This window comes from Sinohyriopsis cumingii, chromosome 5 (assembly GCF_028554795.1).
Source record: "Sinohyriopsis cumingii isolate HCF-2022 chromosome 5, ASM2855479v2, whole genome shotgun sequence".
In the NCBI taxonomy this organism is placed as follows: Eukaryota; Metazoa; Mollusca; class Bivalvia; order Unionida; family Unionidae; genus Sinohyriopsis; species Sinohyriopsis cumingii.
Window position 1 is genome coordinate 154,327,335 of NC_142965.1, and position 19,452 is coordinate 154,346,786.

Genomic DNA, 19,452 nt, shown 5'->3' on the forward strand with positions numbered 1-19,452 from the left:
AAAGTAAAGATCGCATTTTATTGACCTACAAAGTAAAGCCTGCATTTTATTGACCTACAAAGTAAAGCCTGCATTTTATTGACCTACAAAGTAAAGCCTGCATTTTATTGACCACAAAGCAAAGCCTGCATTTTATTGACCTACAAAGTAAAGCCTGCATTTTACTGGCCTACAAAGTAAAGACTGCATTGTATTGACCTACAAAGTAAAGCCTACATTTTATTGACCTACAAAGAAAAGACTGCATTTTACTGACCTACAAAGAAAAGACTGCATTTTACTGACCTACAAAGTAAAGACTGCATTTTATTGACCTACAAGGTAAAGCCTGCATTTTATTGACCTACAAAGTAAAGACCGCATTTTACTGGCCTACAAAGTAAAGACTGCATTGTATTGATTTACAAAGTAAAGACTGCATTTTATTGACCTACAAGGTAAAGCCTGCATTTTACTGACCTACAAAGTAAAGCCTGCATTTTATTGACTTACAAAAAAGCCTACATTGTTTTGACCTACAAAGTAAAGCCTGCATTTTATTGACCTACAAAGTAAAGCCTGCATTTTATTGACCTACAATGTAAAGCCTGCATTTTACTGACCTACAAAGTAAAGCCTGCATTTTATTGACCTACAAAGTAAAGCCTGCATTTTATTGACCTACAATGTAAAGCCTGCATTTTATTGACCAAATAAGTAAAGCCTGCATTTTATTGACTCACAAAGTAAAGCCTGCATTTTATTGACTTACAAAGTAAAGCCTGCATTTTATTGACCTACAAAGTAAAGCCTGTATTTTATTGACCTACAATGTAAAGCCTGCATTTTATTGACCAAATAAGTAAAGCCTGCATTTTATTGACTCACAAAGTAAAGCCTGCATTTTATTGACTTACAAAGTAAAGCCTGCATTTTATTGACCTACAAGCTAAAGCCTGCATTTTATTGGCCTACAAAGTAAAGACTGCATTGTATTGATCTACAAAGTAAAGACTGCATTTTATTGACCTACAAGGTAAAGCCTGCATTTTACTGACCTACAAAGTAAAGCCTGCATTTTATTGACTTACAAAAAAGCCTACATTGTATTGACCTACAAAGTAATGACTGCATTTTATTGACTTACAAAGTAAAGCCTGCATTTTATTGACCTACAAAGAAAAGAATGCATTTTACTGACCTACAAAGTAAAGCCTGCATTTTATTGACCTACAAAGTAAAGACTGCATTTTATTGACCTACAAAGTAAAGCCTGCATTGTATTGACCTACAAAGTAATGACTGCATTTTATTGACCTACAAAGTAATGACTGCATTTTATTGACTTACAAAGTAAAGCCTGCATTTTATTGACCTACAAAAAAGCCTGCATTTTATTGACCTACAAAGTAAAGCCTGCATTTTATTGACCCACAAAGTAAAGACTGCATTTTATTGACCTGCAAAGTAAAGACCGTATTTTATTGACCTACAAAGTAAAGCCTGCATTTTATTGACCTACAAAGTAAAGCCTGCATTGTATTGACCTACAAAGTAAAGACTGCATTTTATTGACCTACAAAGAAAAGCCTATATTTTATTGACCTACAAAAAAGCCTGCATTTTATTGACCTACAAAAAAGCCTGCATTTTATTGACCTACAAAGTAATGACTGCATTGTATTGACCTACAAAGTAAAGTCTGCATTTTATTGACCTACAAAAAAGCCTGCATTTTATTGACCTACAAAGTAAAGCCTGCATTTTATTGACCTACAAAGTAAAGCCTGCATTGTATTGACCTACAAAGTAAAGCCTGCATTTTACTGACCTACAAAGTAAAGCCTGCATTTTATTGACCTACAAAAAAAGCCTGCGTTGTATTGATCTACAAAGTAAAGCCTGCATTTTATTGACCTACAAAGTAAAGACTGCATTTTATTGACCTGCGAACTATGATCATGATCTAAAGAAAAATTTTAATCTTAGAGTGGACAGATTTACAGACAGGCACACACACAGATGCTACAGTTTCACTATATTTCTCAAAATATTTGCTAAGATTGCAATTTTACATTATCTTATGTATCATTGTGTTATTATGTATTGCAGTGTGCCATTATATGTTATTATGCCAGTATGTATCATAGTGTGCCATTAAGTACTATTGTGTCATGTATCATACTTACATTATGAATTATAGAGAGTTATTATGTATTGTTGTCATTATGCATCAGTGTCATCATGTATTACAGTGTGTTAGTATGTATCATAGTTATTATAATGTATCACAATGTGTAATTATGTATCATAGTGTCATTATGTAATGTGAGAACAATTCTATTTTTGTCAGTCATAAGGTAAAATATTGTATTCATTAAATAAGAGACAAAGAGCTCATTAAATCTGAGAAAATTGTTTGAGTTTCAAAACTAAAACATTATTCTATTAAAGAGATGTAACATATTATGTCTGTTTGGGGTTTTACAGCCAGTGGAATGTTATGTATATAAATATTTGTTGAAATGAATGATCAAAAAGTAGATTTTGAAAACTCATTTTGAGGTGATATTTAGGAAAGCCTAGTGACAATTGGGCCTAGATCTCAATTAGATCGCAAAACATGTATCTCTGTATTTCACAACTTGATATTTTTATTATTATTATTATTATTATTATTATTATTATTATCATTATTTATTATTATTATTATTATTATTGCACAAACATACAGTATCTAAGTAAATAGAAGAAATAAAATCATATCTATGTTGGCATTTAATCAAAATTAAAATCATGGGACCAAAAAAACGTAAAAAGATCTGATATTTGTTAACAATATAGTAAACACAGAGCTATGGTGAACACATACTTGTCATGTGGAATATCTCTATCCCAACTCTCATTCATCCCACTGGCAGTATTTAGGTAGACCCAGACAAAGAAGCGCAAGAAGGGTCGCTTCCAGTTGTCGCTGATGTTCGGACTGTTCAGGATCTTTAATAGTTCTGAAATTTTGAAGAGTGTCTGGCAGACTGACTCAGTAAATTTGTTCTCTCCCTGAAATGTAAAAGGTGTTGTTTAATAGCTCTTTATGGATATGACAACAACCTTTATATATATATATATATATATATATATATATATATATATATATATATATATATATATATATATATATATATATATATATATATATATATATATATATATATATATAACCTGGCATACAGAGTTTTATTCTTATATGCACACATATATATTTTACAAAAGATGGTTTTAGCCAATGAGAGACAACAAATTTGTGAATTCAGTCACATTACAGAGCTATTTTAGGCATAAGCAAATCCAAATATTTATTGCTGAAAATGGTTCAGTCTGACTTAACTAAATACATGACAATCATAATTACAATCAAAAAGTGAAATGAATTAGCTTTGTTGCTATGGTAACATTGTAATATTACCATTTCACTTTTACATGTCAGTCAATTATTATTATTTTTTTAGAGGGATAAGTTTTTGCAAGGTGTTATCAATTCATAACATTCAGACTTTCAAAACAGTTTGCAGTGATTTTTGAGGTATCAGCCTTTTATAAATGGAAAGTAAATAAAGAAGTCATCAAGCTGGAAATTTACCCTTAACAGCCTTTCTTTTGTAGAACAGTAAATAACGATGCATTGAAACAGTAAATAATAATGTATGGAGGGTACTAAATATGCATGTTGGAATATTTTTTTTAATTTTGCTAGAAGCGTGCTTCATTTTAAAATGAATCAATCCACTATGCAGTTTAATCTGGAAAGAATGCTCTTTTTAGGGAACTTTATTGGAAACCACTTGCTGAAGTTAAAATCTCATTTAACAGATGTAAATATTTCATACATGTGTTTGTTTAGATAAGCAATCAATCCTGTCAACTTCATTAATGTTTTTTTCAAAAAGTAAAGATTTGTTTACCTTTAAGTTTATGTTGCAAAACCTGCCACAAACTGTCATATGAGTTTCTTGAATGTTTTAACCAAACTTATTTATTTTGACCAAGGGAGATTGAGTTAGGGATTTGTCACTCTACTTCAATGCAAAACAAAATGTTGAAGAAGTCTGCTGACATTAATACCTAGTAGCATTTCAATTTTAGCAGTTTTATGTTTTCTTTTCAATCCATTAAACCGGTGCTATAGTGACATAGAATCAGTGTAATACACACTGCAATCAATGTAATGCACACTGCAATCAGTGTAATACATCACCTCTGCACATGCAGCCAATAAATCTACAAGGGAAATGAGGTAGGTTGAATCAGGAATCTGTAAAGATGTCAAAATGGCCTCCCTGGAAAAAAGTATGAAGTGGTAATAAAAAGTGAAAATGTTCAATGAGAGAATGCTATATTAATTGATGTGTATTAGATTTGTTCTGAACCTCAAGAAAGTTTCATGACATTACAATTTTTCAGTATATATCAAGCTTGCAAATGACAATCAAAGTTACACTGTTTTCATTGCAGTGTAATACACTCCTTTTTTGAAGATTATATCCAAGTACATCTATATAATAATCTATATTTTTAAATAATGATTAGCAAGCAAGGTTATTACACACTTGTCTGAAAACAAGCTAGAATTTATAGCTACAAAAAATATCATAAATGAACCTGCTTGACACAATTTGCATGTCAACGCTTTAAACAGATTGAGGAAGATTTGTTGGAAAACCAGTTTGGTGAATAGATATTCAGGGGATATAACTCTTCTCACTGATGAATTGGATATTCAGGGGATATAACTCTTCAAATTGATGACATATATAGATAAGAATTAACTCCAAGTTTTTATAATATAATGGTGTGAAGTAAATCTGCTAAAATCCAACATTGCTTAGTAAGGTTATTTTGTGGAAACCAAAGCTAAAATCATTGCAATCAATGACCAGGAAACCAAAGCTAAAATCATGGCAATCATGGACCAGGAAACCAAGGCTAAAAGCATGGCAATCAAGGACCAGGACATCAAAAGTAAAAGAATGGCAATCAAGGACCAGGAAACCAAGGCTAAAAGCATGCCAATTAAGGACAAGGAAACCAATGCTAAAATCATGGCAATCAAGGACCAGGAAAGCAAACATAAATGCACAGCAAATAAAGGACCAGGAAAACAAAGCTAAAATCATGGCAATCAAGGACATTATTTTTAATAACAGTAACAGCATCCATTTCTGATGGCAGACTGGCATTATTTTAGTAACAGCATACATATTGAATGGCAGATTGGCTTTATTTTCAGTAACAGCATCCATATTTAATGGCAGATTGGCATTACTTTTAGTAACATCACCTGCATTTAATGGCACACTGGCATTATTTTTAGTAACAGCATACATATTGAATGGCAGATGGGCAATTTTTTAGTAACAGCATCCAAGTTGAATGGCAGATTGGCATTATTTTTAGTAACAGCATACATATTGAATGGCAGATGGGCATTATTTTTAGTAACAGCATACATATTGAATGGCAGATGGGCAATTTTTTAGTAACAGCATCCAAGTTGAATGGCAGATTGGCATTATTTTTAGTAACAGCATACATACTGAATGGCAGACTGGCATTAGTTAGAGTAACAACATCCACACTGAATAGCAGACTGGCATTATATTTTATCAATAGAAAAGACCTTGAAGCTTGCTGTCAAATTTGTTCAAAATTCTTTCTTATGGAGAGAAGCCATATACTTGATATATTGGCATTATATTTTTAAGCTTCAATGCCCTTCATGCCAGAATACTTTCTGTAAAATTTGTTTGAGTGTTTTTGAGAAGAAGTTATTATAAAAATATTCTGTTCTCAGTAGAAGTGGCCATATTTGATGGAGAATCAGCAATCAAAGTTTTATTTTTAGTAATAGTGGCCATATTTGATGGTAGCTGCACAATATTAAAGACCTTTAGGCCAGAACTCTCTCTGTTGGCCAATTTCTATTCTGAGGTTTCTTAGCTATTGTTCTAAGGTTTTTCTATTTGTAGTAACTGTGACCATGTCTGTTGATGGAAAATCTGAAAGGACTGTATGCCAGATATTTCTGTCAGATTTGGTAAAATAAGTCCATCAAGTGGTTTTACATAAATTTGTGTAGATGTTTAATTTCCATTACTTTAAACATTTACACAAATTGATGTAAAGCACTTAATGGACTTATTTTACCAAATTTGACACAAATATCCAGTATACAGAATACATTAATGGTGATCACACTAGAAGAAAGATTTGCATCCACTGTACCAACTTGAAAGGCTTTGATACCAGAATGTTCCCTGTGAAATCACTTTACCAACTTGAAAGGCTTTGATACCAGAATGTTCCATGTGAAATCAATGTACTAACTTGAAAGGCTTTGATACCAGAAAGTTCCATGTGAAATCACTGTACCAACTTAAAAGGCTCTGATACCAGAATTTTCCATGTGAAATCATGTACAAGCTGGTCAAGCGGTCTTGGAGAATTCCTATTTATAGCAATTATGCATATCTTTTCATGACTAATGCACAACTGACAAAGGATAACACCATAAGGTCACATGACCTTACAGTCAGACAAACTAAAATGTTAAAATGTCCCTTTTTTACCTTTCATTCTCATCATTTTCAATAACATAAGCTACATCTGCACGGAACTGCACAAAGTAGGTCATGACCAAGTCCTGGTTTCGCTTGAGTGGTAAGTCAAGTTTATCACATTTTACAACTGCATGAAGGAGATCCAGTAACTGTGGGGCAGCTGATTTGTGCTCTGCTACCAACAACATGATCTTTTGCACCTGGTGCTGCATTATCTTCAAACAGGCACTGTGATTACCTTTAAACACCTGTAGCACAAAAATGTACATGTTATTACCTTTAAACACCTGTAGCACAAAAATGTACATGTGATTACCTTTAAACACCTGTAGCACAAAAATATACATGTCATTACCTTTAAACACCTGTAGCACAAACATATGCATGTGATTACCTTTAAACACCTGTAGCACAAAAATGTACATGTGGTTACATTTAAACACCTGTAGCACAAGAATATACATGTGATTACCTTTAAACACCTGTAGCACAAAATATACATGTGATTACCTTTAAACACCTGTAGCACAAACATATTCATGTGATTACATTTAAACACCTGTAGCACAAACATATTCATGTGATTACCTTTAAACACCTGTAGCACAAAAATATACGTGTGATTACCTTTAAAAATATACATGTGATTACCTTTAAACACCTGTAGCACAAAAATAATCATGTGATTACCTTTAAACACCTGTAGCACAAAATATACATGTGATTACCTTTAAACACCTGTAGCACAAAAATATTCATGTGATTACCTTTAAACACCTGTGGCACAAAAATATACATGTGATTACCTTTAAACACCTGTGGCACAAAAATATACATGTAATTACCTTTAAAGACCTGTAGCACAAAAATGTACATGTGATTACCTTTAAACTCCTGTAGCACAAAGTGAACAAAGTAATTACCTATAAACACCTGTAGCACAAAATGTACACATGATATATGAAAAATGCCATGTATTAAATTTAGGTATCATTTGTACAAGAATATGACATGGCTATCTGAGAATTACTAAATTTTGGGGTTTGGAAATAACACAGTTGTTTACAAAGTAAATAACAGAATACATGTGTTTATTTGTCAAGGATAACAGTTAAGTTGTAGTATGGATTAGTTATGGTAATAAACATTTAAAAGCATTTTTTGTCATTACAAACTGGGAGCAAAATAAAAATATAGACTCTGTTGAAGTGCCAATACAAAAACCCTAACCCTTCATCACACAATTTAAAGGTGCATTTCTCCCCAAAATCAATTTTGGACTAATATGATGGGTATGTTCTTGTAGCCCTGCGATTTATGCCAACATGTAAAACAATTCTCTTTTTACCAAAATTCACACCACTTATCCTCATCAGCTCCTTTAGTTTGGGGGAAATTCATGTTGTAGACATGCACACACCCAAAATAGTAAAAGAACTAAGTAATGTAGACATTTAATAATAATAATAATAATAATAATAATAATAATAATAATAGTAATAATAATAATGATAATAATAATATGAAAGATGGTGCCATAAGGAGAGAAAATGAACCATTGTGGCAAAATTGCAGAGAGTTCAGGTCAACCAATAAGGCATGGATATCACTGATTATGCCTGCTTTAGTTCCTACTTTGTATAAAAGGTAAGTATAGAGGCTCCAGGCAGTGGTTCAAAGGGTGCCTTATTCAAACACATCAGAACGTATCATAGATTCCACTGCAGACAAATTGCCAAGGCCTTCAGGTCAGACATGTCTACATTAGCTAGAAGGTCTGAGATGTCCTTGTTCTGATGTTTGACCTCTTTTCTAAAGTACTAAAATATAAACTGAAATCCTGGAAAAGTAATTAATTCTTCTCCTTGATAAACATGACAGGTTATCGACATGTGGTAGTGGGGAGATCCTAACTCTACAGGGGAAAAGATACCCATTTTCTCATATAGGCTTTCAAAGTGGTAGTCCTCTTGCCTGAACCATTCTGTCCAAAACTTGTTCTGAGAAATGAGAAGCACTTGATTCTTGAGGTCGCTGGACTTGATGTTGTCCACTTCAGGGAAACAGTCATGTTTTTACCAGGCAATTGGACTCTCTAACTTTCTGCAATGACTTTGTGAATCTGAGCACATGCACAGACATCATTCAGTTCAAGGAAAGGGTTGCAACTGTCCAAGACTTTAGATCTGGAACTAAAGTGATTAAGGTTGGAAGCTGCTTGAGTGTTCAACTTCACACCTTGTCTATAAGAGGTAGACCTATGGAGATAAATGCATCATTCCATGAGGATCAGCTGACACACCTTGTCCATATGAGGTAGACCTATGGAGATAAATGCACCATTCCGTGAGGATCAGTTTACACACCTTGTCCATAAGAGGTAGACCTATGGAGATAAATTCCATGAGGATCAGCTGATTCTGTCATTACAGTGAGTTCACTGGGTCACTAAGACAGTGCTGCAGTTGAAGGTGGACTTCATCATGATGTCACCACATGAAATAATTCAGATGAGAAGGCAGAGATTTGTGGATTTGGTTGATCCTTGCCTGAAGAAGGCAAAGGTTCGTGGATTTGGTTCCCCCTTGCCTTCTGATGGAACTGAGGACAGTAGAGTTATCAGACAGAATGATAAATAACAATTTCTGCTAAGACTGAACTATGAACTTCATCTCCAGGAGACTGATGTGTATGAAGTGCATCTAAAGAGGTTAAGCAAGGAACAGTAGCAGGCTGGCAACTCAGCCAGTTGTATTGGCATCTTTGCATTCTGGCAGTCTATCCTTCACCATAGTACACACCATAAGCCGATATCCATTTTCCAAGATCAGGCTTCATATAGTCCAAAACTTTGATCATCTGGTCTAGAGGGCAACATTTTGGCAATCTGGAATATGAGGATATCTTCAGCTTGCCAAATACAGCAAGATGCTTGGCCACCTTGAAAGACCTAGGAAGCAACAACATTTCCAGGCTGAAATTAGACTTCCAAGTGGATAGAAGACACCATCAATATGATCTTTAAGATCTGAAAGAGACAGACACTATTCATGGAATTCCAATCTCATGTGAGTGAAATGTTGGAAGTGAATGTGATCGTGTTTGTCCTCATTGCCCATTAATCCAAGGCAAAGCAATCTTAGTGTGTAAGTTGCTAACTTGATGCTTTTGTAGAAGGCCATCCACATAATTTGATGACACTGACATGGATTTAGTCCTAACCAAAGATATGACTGTATTAATGATTCTTGTGAAGACATGACTGTATAAATGATTCTTGTAAGGAAATGACTGTATTAATGATTCTTGTGAACACATGACTGCATCCATGATTCTTAGGAAGACATGACTGTATCCATGATTCTTGTGAAGAGTTGACTGTATCCATGATTCTTGTGAAGACTTGACTGTATCCATGATTCTTGTGAAGACATGACTGTATCCATGATTCTTGTGAAGACATGACTGTATTAATTATTCTTGTGAACACATGACTGTATCCATGATTCTTAGGAAGACATGACTGCATCCATGATTATTGTGAAGAGTTGACTGTATCCATGATTCTTGTGAAGACATGACCATATCCATGATTCTTGTAAAGACATGACTATATCCATGATTCTTGTCAAGACATGACTGTATCCATGATTATTGTGAAGACATGATTATATCCATGATTCTTGTCAAGACATGAATGTATCCATTGTTCTTTTCAAGACATGATTATATCCATGATTCTTGTCAAGATATGACTATATCCATGATTCTTGTGAAGACATGACTGTATCCATGATTCTTGTGAATATATGTCTATATGCATGATTCTTGTAAAGACATCACTATATCCATGATTCTTGTGAAGACATGACTGTATCCTTTATTCTTGTGAATACATGACTATATTCATGATTATTGTAAAGACATGACTATATCCATGATTCTTGTGAAGACATGACTGTATCCATGATTCTTGTCAAGACATGACTATATCCATGATTCTTGTCAAGACATGGCTATATCCATGATTCTTGTCAAGGCATGGCTATATCCATGATTCTTGTCAAGACATGGCTATATCCATGATTCTTGTCAAGACATGACTGTATCCATGATTCTTGTCAAGGCATGGCTATATCCATGATTCTTGTCAAGACATGGCTATATCCATGATTCTTGTCAAGGCATGACTATATCCATGATTCTTGTCAAGGCATGGCTATATCCATGATTCTTGTCAAGGCATGGCTATATCCATGATTCTTGTCAAGACATGGCTATATCCATGATTCTTGTCAAGGCATGGCTATATCCATGATTCTTGTCAAGGCATGACTATATCCATGATTCTTGTCAAGACATGACTATATCCATGATTCTTGTCAAGGCATGACTATATCCATGATTCTTGCCAAGGCATGGCTATATCCATGATTCTTGTCAAGACATGACTATATCCATGATTCTTGTCAAGGCATGGCTATATCCATGATTCTTGTCAAGACATGACTATATCCATGATTCTTGTCAAGGCATGGCTATATCCATGATTCTTGTCAAGACATGACTATATCCATGATTCTTGTCAAGGCATGGCTATATCCATGATTCTTGTCAAGACATGACTATATCCATGATTCTTGTCAAGGCATGGCTATATCCATGATTCTTGTCAAGACATGACTATATCCATGATTCTTGTCAAGGCATGGCTATATCCATGATTCTTGTCAAGACATGGCTATATCCATGATTCTTGTCAAGGCATGGCTATATCCATGATTCTTGTCAAGACATGGCTATATCCATGATTCTTGTCAAGGCATGGCTATATCCATGATTCTTGTCAAGACATGACTATATCCATGATTCTTGTCAAGACATGACTATATCCATGATTCTTGTCAAGGCATGGCTATATCCATGATTCTTGTCAAGACATGACTATATCCATGATTCTTGTCAAGACATGACTATATCCATGATTCTTGTCAAGACATGACTATATCCATGATTCTTGTCAAGACATAACTATATCCATGATTCTTGTGAAGAACAAGAATGAAGATTCAGACCAAAAGGGAGGATTGACTTAATTCATTGGAAATTAGTATGACTTATATATTAAAACCATTTTAATCAATCCTTGTGTTTCAAGATATGAGTGCTTGATTCATCGTGACATATTTACTAGAAAGTGTATTAACATTAGGTACATCTGTGCTATCATTATTATCCACATCGTATTCATTAATTTTCACATTATAATCTATTAATACATTGCTGTTGTCATAACTATTATTTTTATAAATATCATAATTGTCTTTGTTGTACTATACATGCAGGGAGATATTTTCATTATGTCATGGGGATCAATGTTATAGGGATTCTCAAAGGTTTTCTAATGTGTCCTGCAAGAATAAATTCATGACTTCATGAACATTCATGAACTGTTCATGAATTGATTAACTGTTCTTCAGATGTTCATGATCAGTTTCATCATTTGAGTTCATAAACAAATGTTCATGAAAGTTCCACAACTAAGTTCACAAACACACTGATGAACTTTTATGAACTTTGATAATTTCTTAAAAGTTCTTGAAATGAACAATTCAAGCACTTTGATGCACCAATAAGATATTTATTAAAAATGTTTAGAATATTTCTATACCATTATATTATATTCATAAAATGTTAATGAAAATTCATTATACAAACTTCCTCACAATACTAATGAAATATAAATAAAGGTAAATAAATTAAAAAAATGATATGAATACTGTATAAAAGTTCATAGGGATCTTTCATTCAATACTTGTGTACTTAACCTGAGTAGTTTTGGATTAATATGGGTAAATATATTAATCTGGATATATATATATATATTCTGGCCAACAAAATGTACCTGCTATAAAAGCTTTGAATGACTTTGTTCTAATGTTTTTATCCATTACTGTTATAAACTACATACTCTGTTGACTTGTAACAATCACCAGTTGCCAATCTGCCATAAAAACCGAAATATGTAATTAACGATTATATTGACTGGATGATAGCGAAAGAAGACATAATATGATTGTTCAATATATGCATGCAATTTCAGCAGCTGAGCCTAATTTTCTCCACAAACAAAAAGAGCATGCAAATGGTTCTGCAACCTCGACCAAAAAAAAATGGACTTCCGTGGAATGGACAGATGAGAATATTTTCAATAACATTTCTTTTAAGTCAGTAGAAATGCCAAATAGAGATTATGAAGAATATGAAGGAAATGATTTGGTGAGAGCAATATTGGGAGGAAAAGCATACCCAGCCTGGATCATCAAAATTATGGTGACTATCTTGGCCATTCCTAATTATTTCAGTGGAAGTTAGATGGATATTTTATTGGTTTTTATATGTCATCATATTAGTTTTAACCAAACTAATGAGGAGTGATATTTTCAGACCAAATTTAGAGCTGCTCTTTGAAGTTTTGAAAATCACTACACATTACTCTGCGTCGTTATTCTAAATCATACCACCCCCTCTTTCAGTCTAGATACAAGATGCAGTACTGCATCTACTATGGGAATTTAGGTGTTCGATATTGTTTTCTGTTTCATTACATCACTATTTCTATGATCTGATGTAATTTGGTAAATGAAAAATAACTAAATTAGTTAATGTGTCAAATTGTGCACAAGAATACAGATGCAAATAACAATGTAATGAAACTGGAAACAATACGCAAGTAGATCTGGAGTAGATGCTTTAGCGACATTAGGGTCTATAACACAGAAGTTGGATGTTTGATCAATAGAAAATGGCAAAAATTTGTGACAGAACAAAATAACCATATATGTACTAAAAGTATATATACAGATAAGGTTATTTAGTGTAACGATGTTGTCAAAAAAATTTGTCATATTTTATTGATAAAACATTGGACTCCTGTGACTATACCTCTGGCTAGTCAGCTTCAGTTAAAATAAAACGGCAATGTTACCAATGACAAAATTCTCCAAATAAAATAAATGCTCAGTAAGTTGAATATAAAGTGCAAGGAATTAAATAATTTTGAGTTGGATCATAATTGTTCCAGTAAATAAATTGGGGTACAATAATAATGTGTTAAAAGCTGAAGACAATGTTGATCAGAGGTTATATGTACTAATAAACTAATTATATCTATCTTATAGATCAGACAGCAGAAAAGTAACACCTTTGGGCATTATTTGCTGTATGAGTCAGCAACTGACAGTTTATACCATGATAAACTCAATAAAAAAAATGCTAAACTCTTAACTGATAGTTAGGCAATGAGTGCACATGCTCAGCACTTTTCTTTTTGTTAATCCTCAAGTTAAGTATAGGTAAGCTTTGTATGTTTGCATGTGCCAATCTGACTACCAATCTGACTGCCAATCTGACTACCAATCTGACTGCCAATCTGACTACCAATCTGACTACCAATCTGACTGCCAATCTGACTACCAATCTGACTACCAATCTGACTGCCAATCTGACTACCAATCTGACTGCCAATCTGACTACCAATCTGAATGCCAATCTGACTACCAATCTGACTGCCAATCTGACTACATTGTTAGCATATGAATTATGAGCAACACACCACATGTATGTACTAGTAAGTCAAGCCCAACTGCAAACAACATAGACCCTGATCTGACAATTGCATAATGACTGCAAACATAGACCCTGATCTGACAATTGCATACAACATAGACCCTGATCTGAAAATTGCATAATGTGCCAGGAGAACAAGGTTAATGTTGCTTGTTCTACTAACTGCTCCTAACAAACTGTGCAGTGGTCTGTGGGACCTGACTTAAAAGTGAGTCTATATAATACTTAAAATCAGCCTAGCTTATTCACATCACCTCCTTATTGTGACATGTATGAGTACATTATTTACATCAACTCCTTATTGTGACATGTATGGGGACCTTATTTACATCAACTCCTTATCATGATATGTATGGGGACCTTATTTACATCAACTCCTTATTGTGACATGTATGGGGACCTTATTTACATCGACTCCTTATCATGATATGTATGGGGACCTTATTTACATCAACTCCTTATTGTGACATGTATGAGGACCTTATTTACATCAACTCCTTATTGTGACATGTATGGGGACCTTATTTACATCGACTCCTTATCATGATACGTATGGGGACCTTATTTACATCAACTCCTTATTGTGACATGTATGGGGACCTTATTTACATCAACTCCTTATTGTGACATGTATGGGGACCTTATTTACATCAACTCCATTTTGTGACATGTATGGGGACCTTATTTACATCAACTCCTTATTATGACATGTATGGGGACCTTATTTACATTGACTCCTTATCATGATATGTATGGGGACCTTATTTACATCAACTCCTTATTGTGACATGTATGGGGACCTTATTTACATCAACTCCTTATTGTGACATGTATGGGGACCTTATTTACATCAACTCCTTATTGTAATATGTATGGGGACCTTATTTACATCAACTCCTTTTTGTGACATGTATGGGGACCTTATTTACATCGACTCCTTATCATGATATGTATGGGGACCTTATTTACATCAACTTCTTATTGTGATATGTATGAGGACCTTATTTACAACAACTCCTTATTGTGATGTGTATGGGGACCTTATTTACAACAACTCCTTATTGTGATGTGTATGGGGACCTTATTTACATCAATTCCTTATTGTCATATGTATGGGAACCTTATTTGCATAACCTCCTTTTTGTGACATGTATGGAAACCTTAGTTACATCAACTCCATTTTGTGATATGCATGGGGACCTTATTTACATCAACTCCTTATCATGACATGTATGGAAACCTTATTTACATCAACTCCTTATTGTGACATGTATGGTGACCTTATTTACATCAACTCCTTATCATGACATGTATGGGGATCTTATTTACATCAACTCCTTATTGTGATATGTATGGGGACCTTATTTACATCATCTCCCTATTGTGACATGTATGGGGACCTTATTTACATCAACTCTTTATTATGACATGTATGGCAGCATTATTTATGCCTTAAGCTCTCATATATGGGGGACCTCAGGTGATTCCTCTTTTTGATCTGGTGTAAATTCTTGCCACATAATCTTCATTATCCTTCATGAAAAGGGTTACCTAATTAAGTTATGCCTGTATCTCCCTTTACTAGTTAAGGGCTATATATTTATGTTATGCCTATATCTCCCTTTACTAATTAAGGGCTACATATTTATGTTATGCCTATATCTCCCTTTACTAATTAAGGGCTACATATTTATGTTATGCCTATATCTCCCTTTACTAATTACGGGCTACATATTTATGTCATGCCTATATCTCCCTTTACTAATTAAGGGCTACATATTTATGTCATGCCTATATCTCCCTTTACTAATTAAGGGCTACATATTTATGTCATGCCTACATCTCCCTTTACTAATTAAGGGCTACATATTTATGTCATGCCTACATCTCCCTTTACTAATTATAGGCTACATATTTATGTCATGCCTATATCTCCCTTTACTAATTATGGGCTACATATTTATGTCATGCCTATATCTCCCTTTACTAATTATGGGCTACATATTTATGTCATGCCTATATCTCCCTTTACTAATTATGGGCTACATATTTATGTCATGCCTATATCTCCCTTTACTAATTATGGGCTACATATTTATGTCATGCCTATATCTCCCTTTACTAATTAAGGGCTACATATTTATGTTATGCCTGTATCTCCCTTTACTAATTAAGGGCTACATATTTAAGTTATGCCTGCATCTCCATTTATTAATTTTGCAAGGAAATGCAGCTTTAAAGCAGATAGTATATCATTCTTCAGAGCACAGCGACAATTTTAATTCATTAGGTATTAATTTGTAGTTGCTACAAGCTATAAATTTATAATGTGAAATGAGCCACATTAAAAGATATTGACTCCAATTAAGGTTTGTTAATTTACATTAAATTATATGGACAAAAATATCATTGTTTAATTTGCTAGAACATAAAGATTCTCATACATGAGAATATCAATAATTATTTTGTAAACAAAAATAAAATAAATATGCAAGCAAATTTAAACACTGCTTGTATTCAACATTTGATTGATTTGGGAATTAGATCAATCAAGACAAGTGTTCTGTGGAAACTAATGGCTATTTCATTTAAATGGTGCAGTTTTTGACAGATGTGGTCTTTTTAAAAATATCCAACTGTAAATACAAATTTTCCAGCTGATTATTATTGTACATGTTTACATATTGTACCTCAGTAAGTGCCTCTGCCATTTCCTGCACTGCTGCTGCCTTGGACAGCAACAGGTCCAGATGGTTGAAGAGATGACCCTGCACTGTGACATTTCCACAAGCCATCATTTTCAGCAATGTGAATGTCTTCTGGAACACACGCTGTAACCCTGCATGCTGATTCTGACCACATAGAAACAAAAGCTTATATGAACATTTACATTAATTCCATTACTGAGTAACCCTGTCTAATTATCCTGGTCACAAAGAAAAATTGCTTATTCATAGTTGGGCTATGCCTTTTGATGGCAAAGCCTGTGTATTTTTCCTGCTTGAGACAAACAGTTACTTGTGTATCTCCTACATGCAACTCTCTTGGGATTTTTCTTATTGCTGAACCTGCATATATATTTTGCTTTGCATTTACAGAATTTGAATCAGAAGTACTCTACAGTTCATCATGATTTTCAATGTTACAGTTAATGCTGTAGAACTAGAATCAAATGTACTCTACAGTTCATATTGATTTCCCATACTAGAGTTAACTCTGAAGAACTAGAATCAAATGTACTCTACAGTTCATCATGATTTTTAATGCTAGAGTTAACTCTGAAGAGCTAGAATCAAATGTACTCTACAGTTCATCATGATTTCCAATGCTAGAGTTAACTATGAAGAACTAGAATCAAATGTACTCAACAGTTCATCATGATTTCCAATGCTAGAGTTGACTCTGAAGAGCTAGAATCAAATGTACTCTACAGTTCATCATGATTTTTAATGCTAGAGTTAACTCTGAAGAGCTAGAATCAAATGTACTCTACAGTTCATCATGATTTCCAATGCTAGAGTTAACTATGAAGAACTAGAATTAAATGTACTCAACAGTTCATCATGATTTCCAATGCTAGAGTTAACTCTGAAGAGCTAGAATCAAATGTACTCTACAGTTCATCATGATTTCCAATGCTAGAGTTATCTATGAAGAGCTAGAATCAAATGTATTCTACAGTTCATCAAGATTTCCAATGCTAGAGTTAACTCTGAAGAGCTAGAATCAAATGTACTCTACAGTTTATCATGATTTCCAATGCTAGAGTCACAGTCATCAGTTGAGTACAATGTACACACTGACAATTCAAAGATGCAAGTTACATATCAACACTGACCAAAAAGAACTGACAATATATATATATATATATATATATATATATATATATATATATATATATATATATATATATAAAAGCTGAGGAAGACAGGAACATAAAGCATGCTGAAAAGAGAGCCAGGAAGAAAGCAAAACAACAACTTGCTCTGAAGCTACACCATCGTCTCCCATAGATGGACAGATGCCAAGTTATAGTTATATATATATATATATATATATATATATATATATATATATATATATATATACACCACTCCCTTGAGAACTTGGACCACTCCGATGGCCTAGTGGTTAGAGCATCTGCCTTGGATGTGGGGGGTCGTGGGTTCAAACCACAGCCGAGTCATATAAAATAGTTTAAAAAATGGTACTAACAGCTGCCTCGCTTGGCGCTCAGCTTTAAGAGGTTAGTGTTAGGACTGGTCGGACTGGTGTCAGGATAATGTGACTGGGTGGAACATCATTCTACATGTCTGTGGCATGATGCCCCAGTGCTAGACATAATATAAACTGTCACACTGCAGACATCGTAGTGATATGACTGAAAAATGGTTAAAGCTACATTAAAAATCCAAATCACACACACACACACACACACACACACACACACACAACCACCCTCGATAACTTGTGCCCTGATAACTCATGAACCCACTTATAATGAGTGGTCAAGCCGGGATCCCATTTTCTTTCACCAGAAAATACCAAAAAAATACTGATCCCTATTTCTTTAAGATCAAAATTGGTAACCAAAACATTGATATATCACTCATTTTATGATCAAAAACAGTACATAGGACCTGGAAATTTTAATTAACATTTTGAAATTATCAATTTTTAATAAGAAGTCATATAAAATTGATTACATTTTCTTTCCAAATGACATTCTAGTACACCATAATTAAACATATTCAAGGAAATTTTGATCAATGAAGATCTCACTTACACCTAGTTTAGGCAGTACATTGATATTTAAATGCCAATTTCAATGAAGATCTCACTTACACCTAGTTTAGGCAGTACATTGATATTTAAATGCCAATTTCAAAGAAGATCTCACTTACACCTAGTTTAGGCAGTACATTGATATTTAAATGCCAATTTCAGTGAAGATCTCACTTACACCTAGTTTAGGCAGTACATTGATATTTAAATGCCAATTAAATGAAGATCTCACTTACACCTAGTTTAGGCAGTACATTGATATTTAAATGCCAATTAAATGATTTGTATTAAGCCTTTACTGAATGATGACACCTTTTGACACCAAACCCTTTACCACATGATGACACCTTTTGACACCTTGCATGATCGACTCTATCAAGATTCCCAGTACTACTACAACAAAGTCTGTATGCACATAAATGTCACTTATACAGCTGCAAGA

General features: G+C 33.8%; 1 protein-coding gene across 1 annotated transcript in view; it reads right to left on the reverse strand.

Annotated features, from left to right (window-relative positions):
- LOC149800497 (inositol 1,4,5-trisphosphate-gated calcium channel ITPR3-like) overlaps positions 1 to 19,452 on the reverse strand; it is a 297,708-nt gene that overhangs the window by 142,918 nt on the left and 135,338 nt on the right. Inside the window, exons 34-37 of the mRNA XM_089958443.1 lie at positions 16,916 to 17,077; positions 6,606 to 6,844; positions 4,235 to 4,316; positions 2,852 to 3,039 (exon numbers count right to left, since the gene is read on the reverse strand). Of these exons, the coding sequence (XP_089814569.1) occupies positions 2,852 to 3,039; positions 4,235 to 4,316; positions 6,606 to 6,844; positions 16,916 to 17,077 (671 nt within the window). The remainder of the gene's footprint in view (positions 1 to 2,851; positions 3,040 to 4,234; positions 4,317 to 6,605; positions 6,845 to 16,915; positions 17,078 to 19,452) is intronic.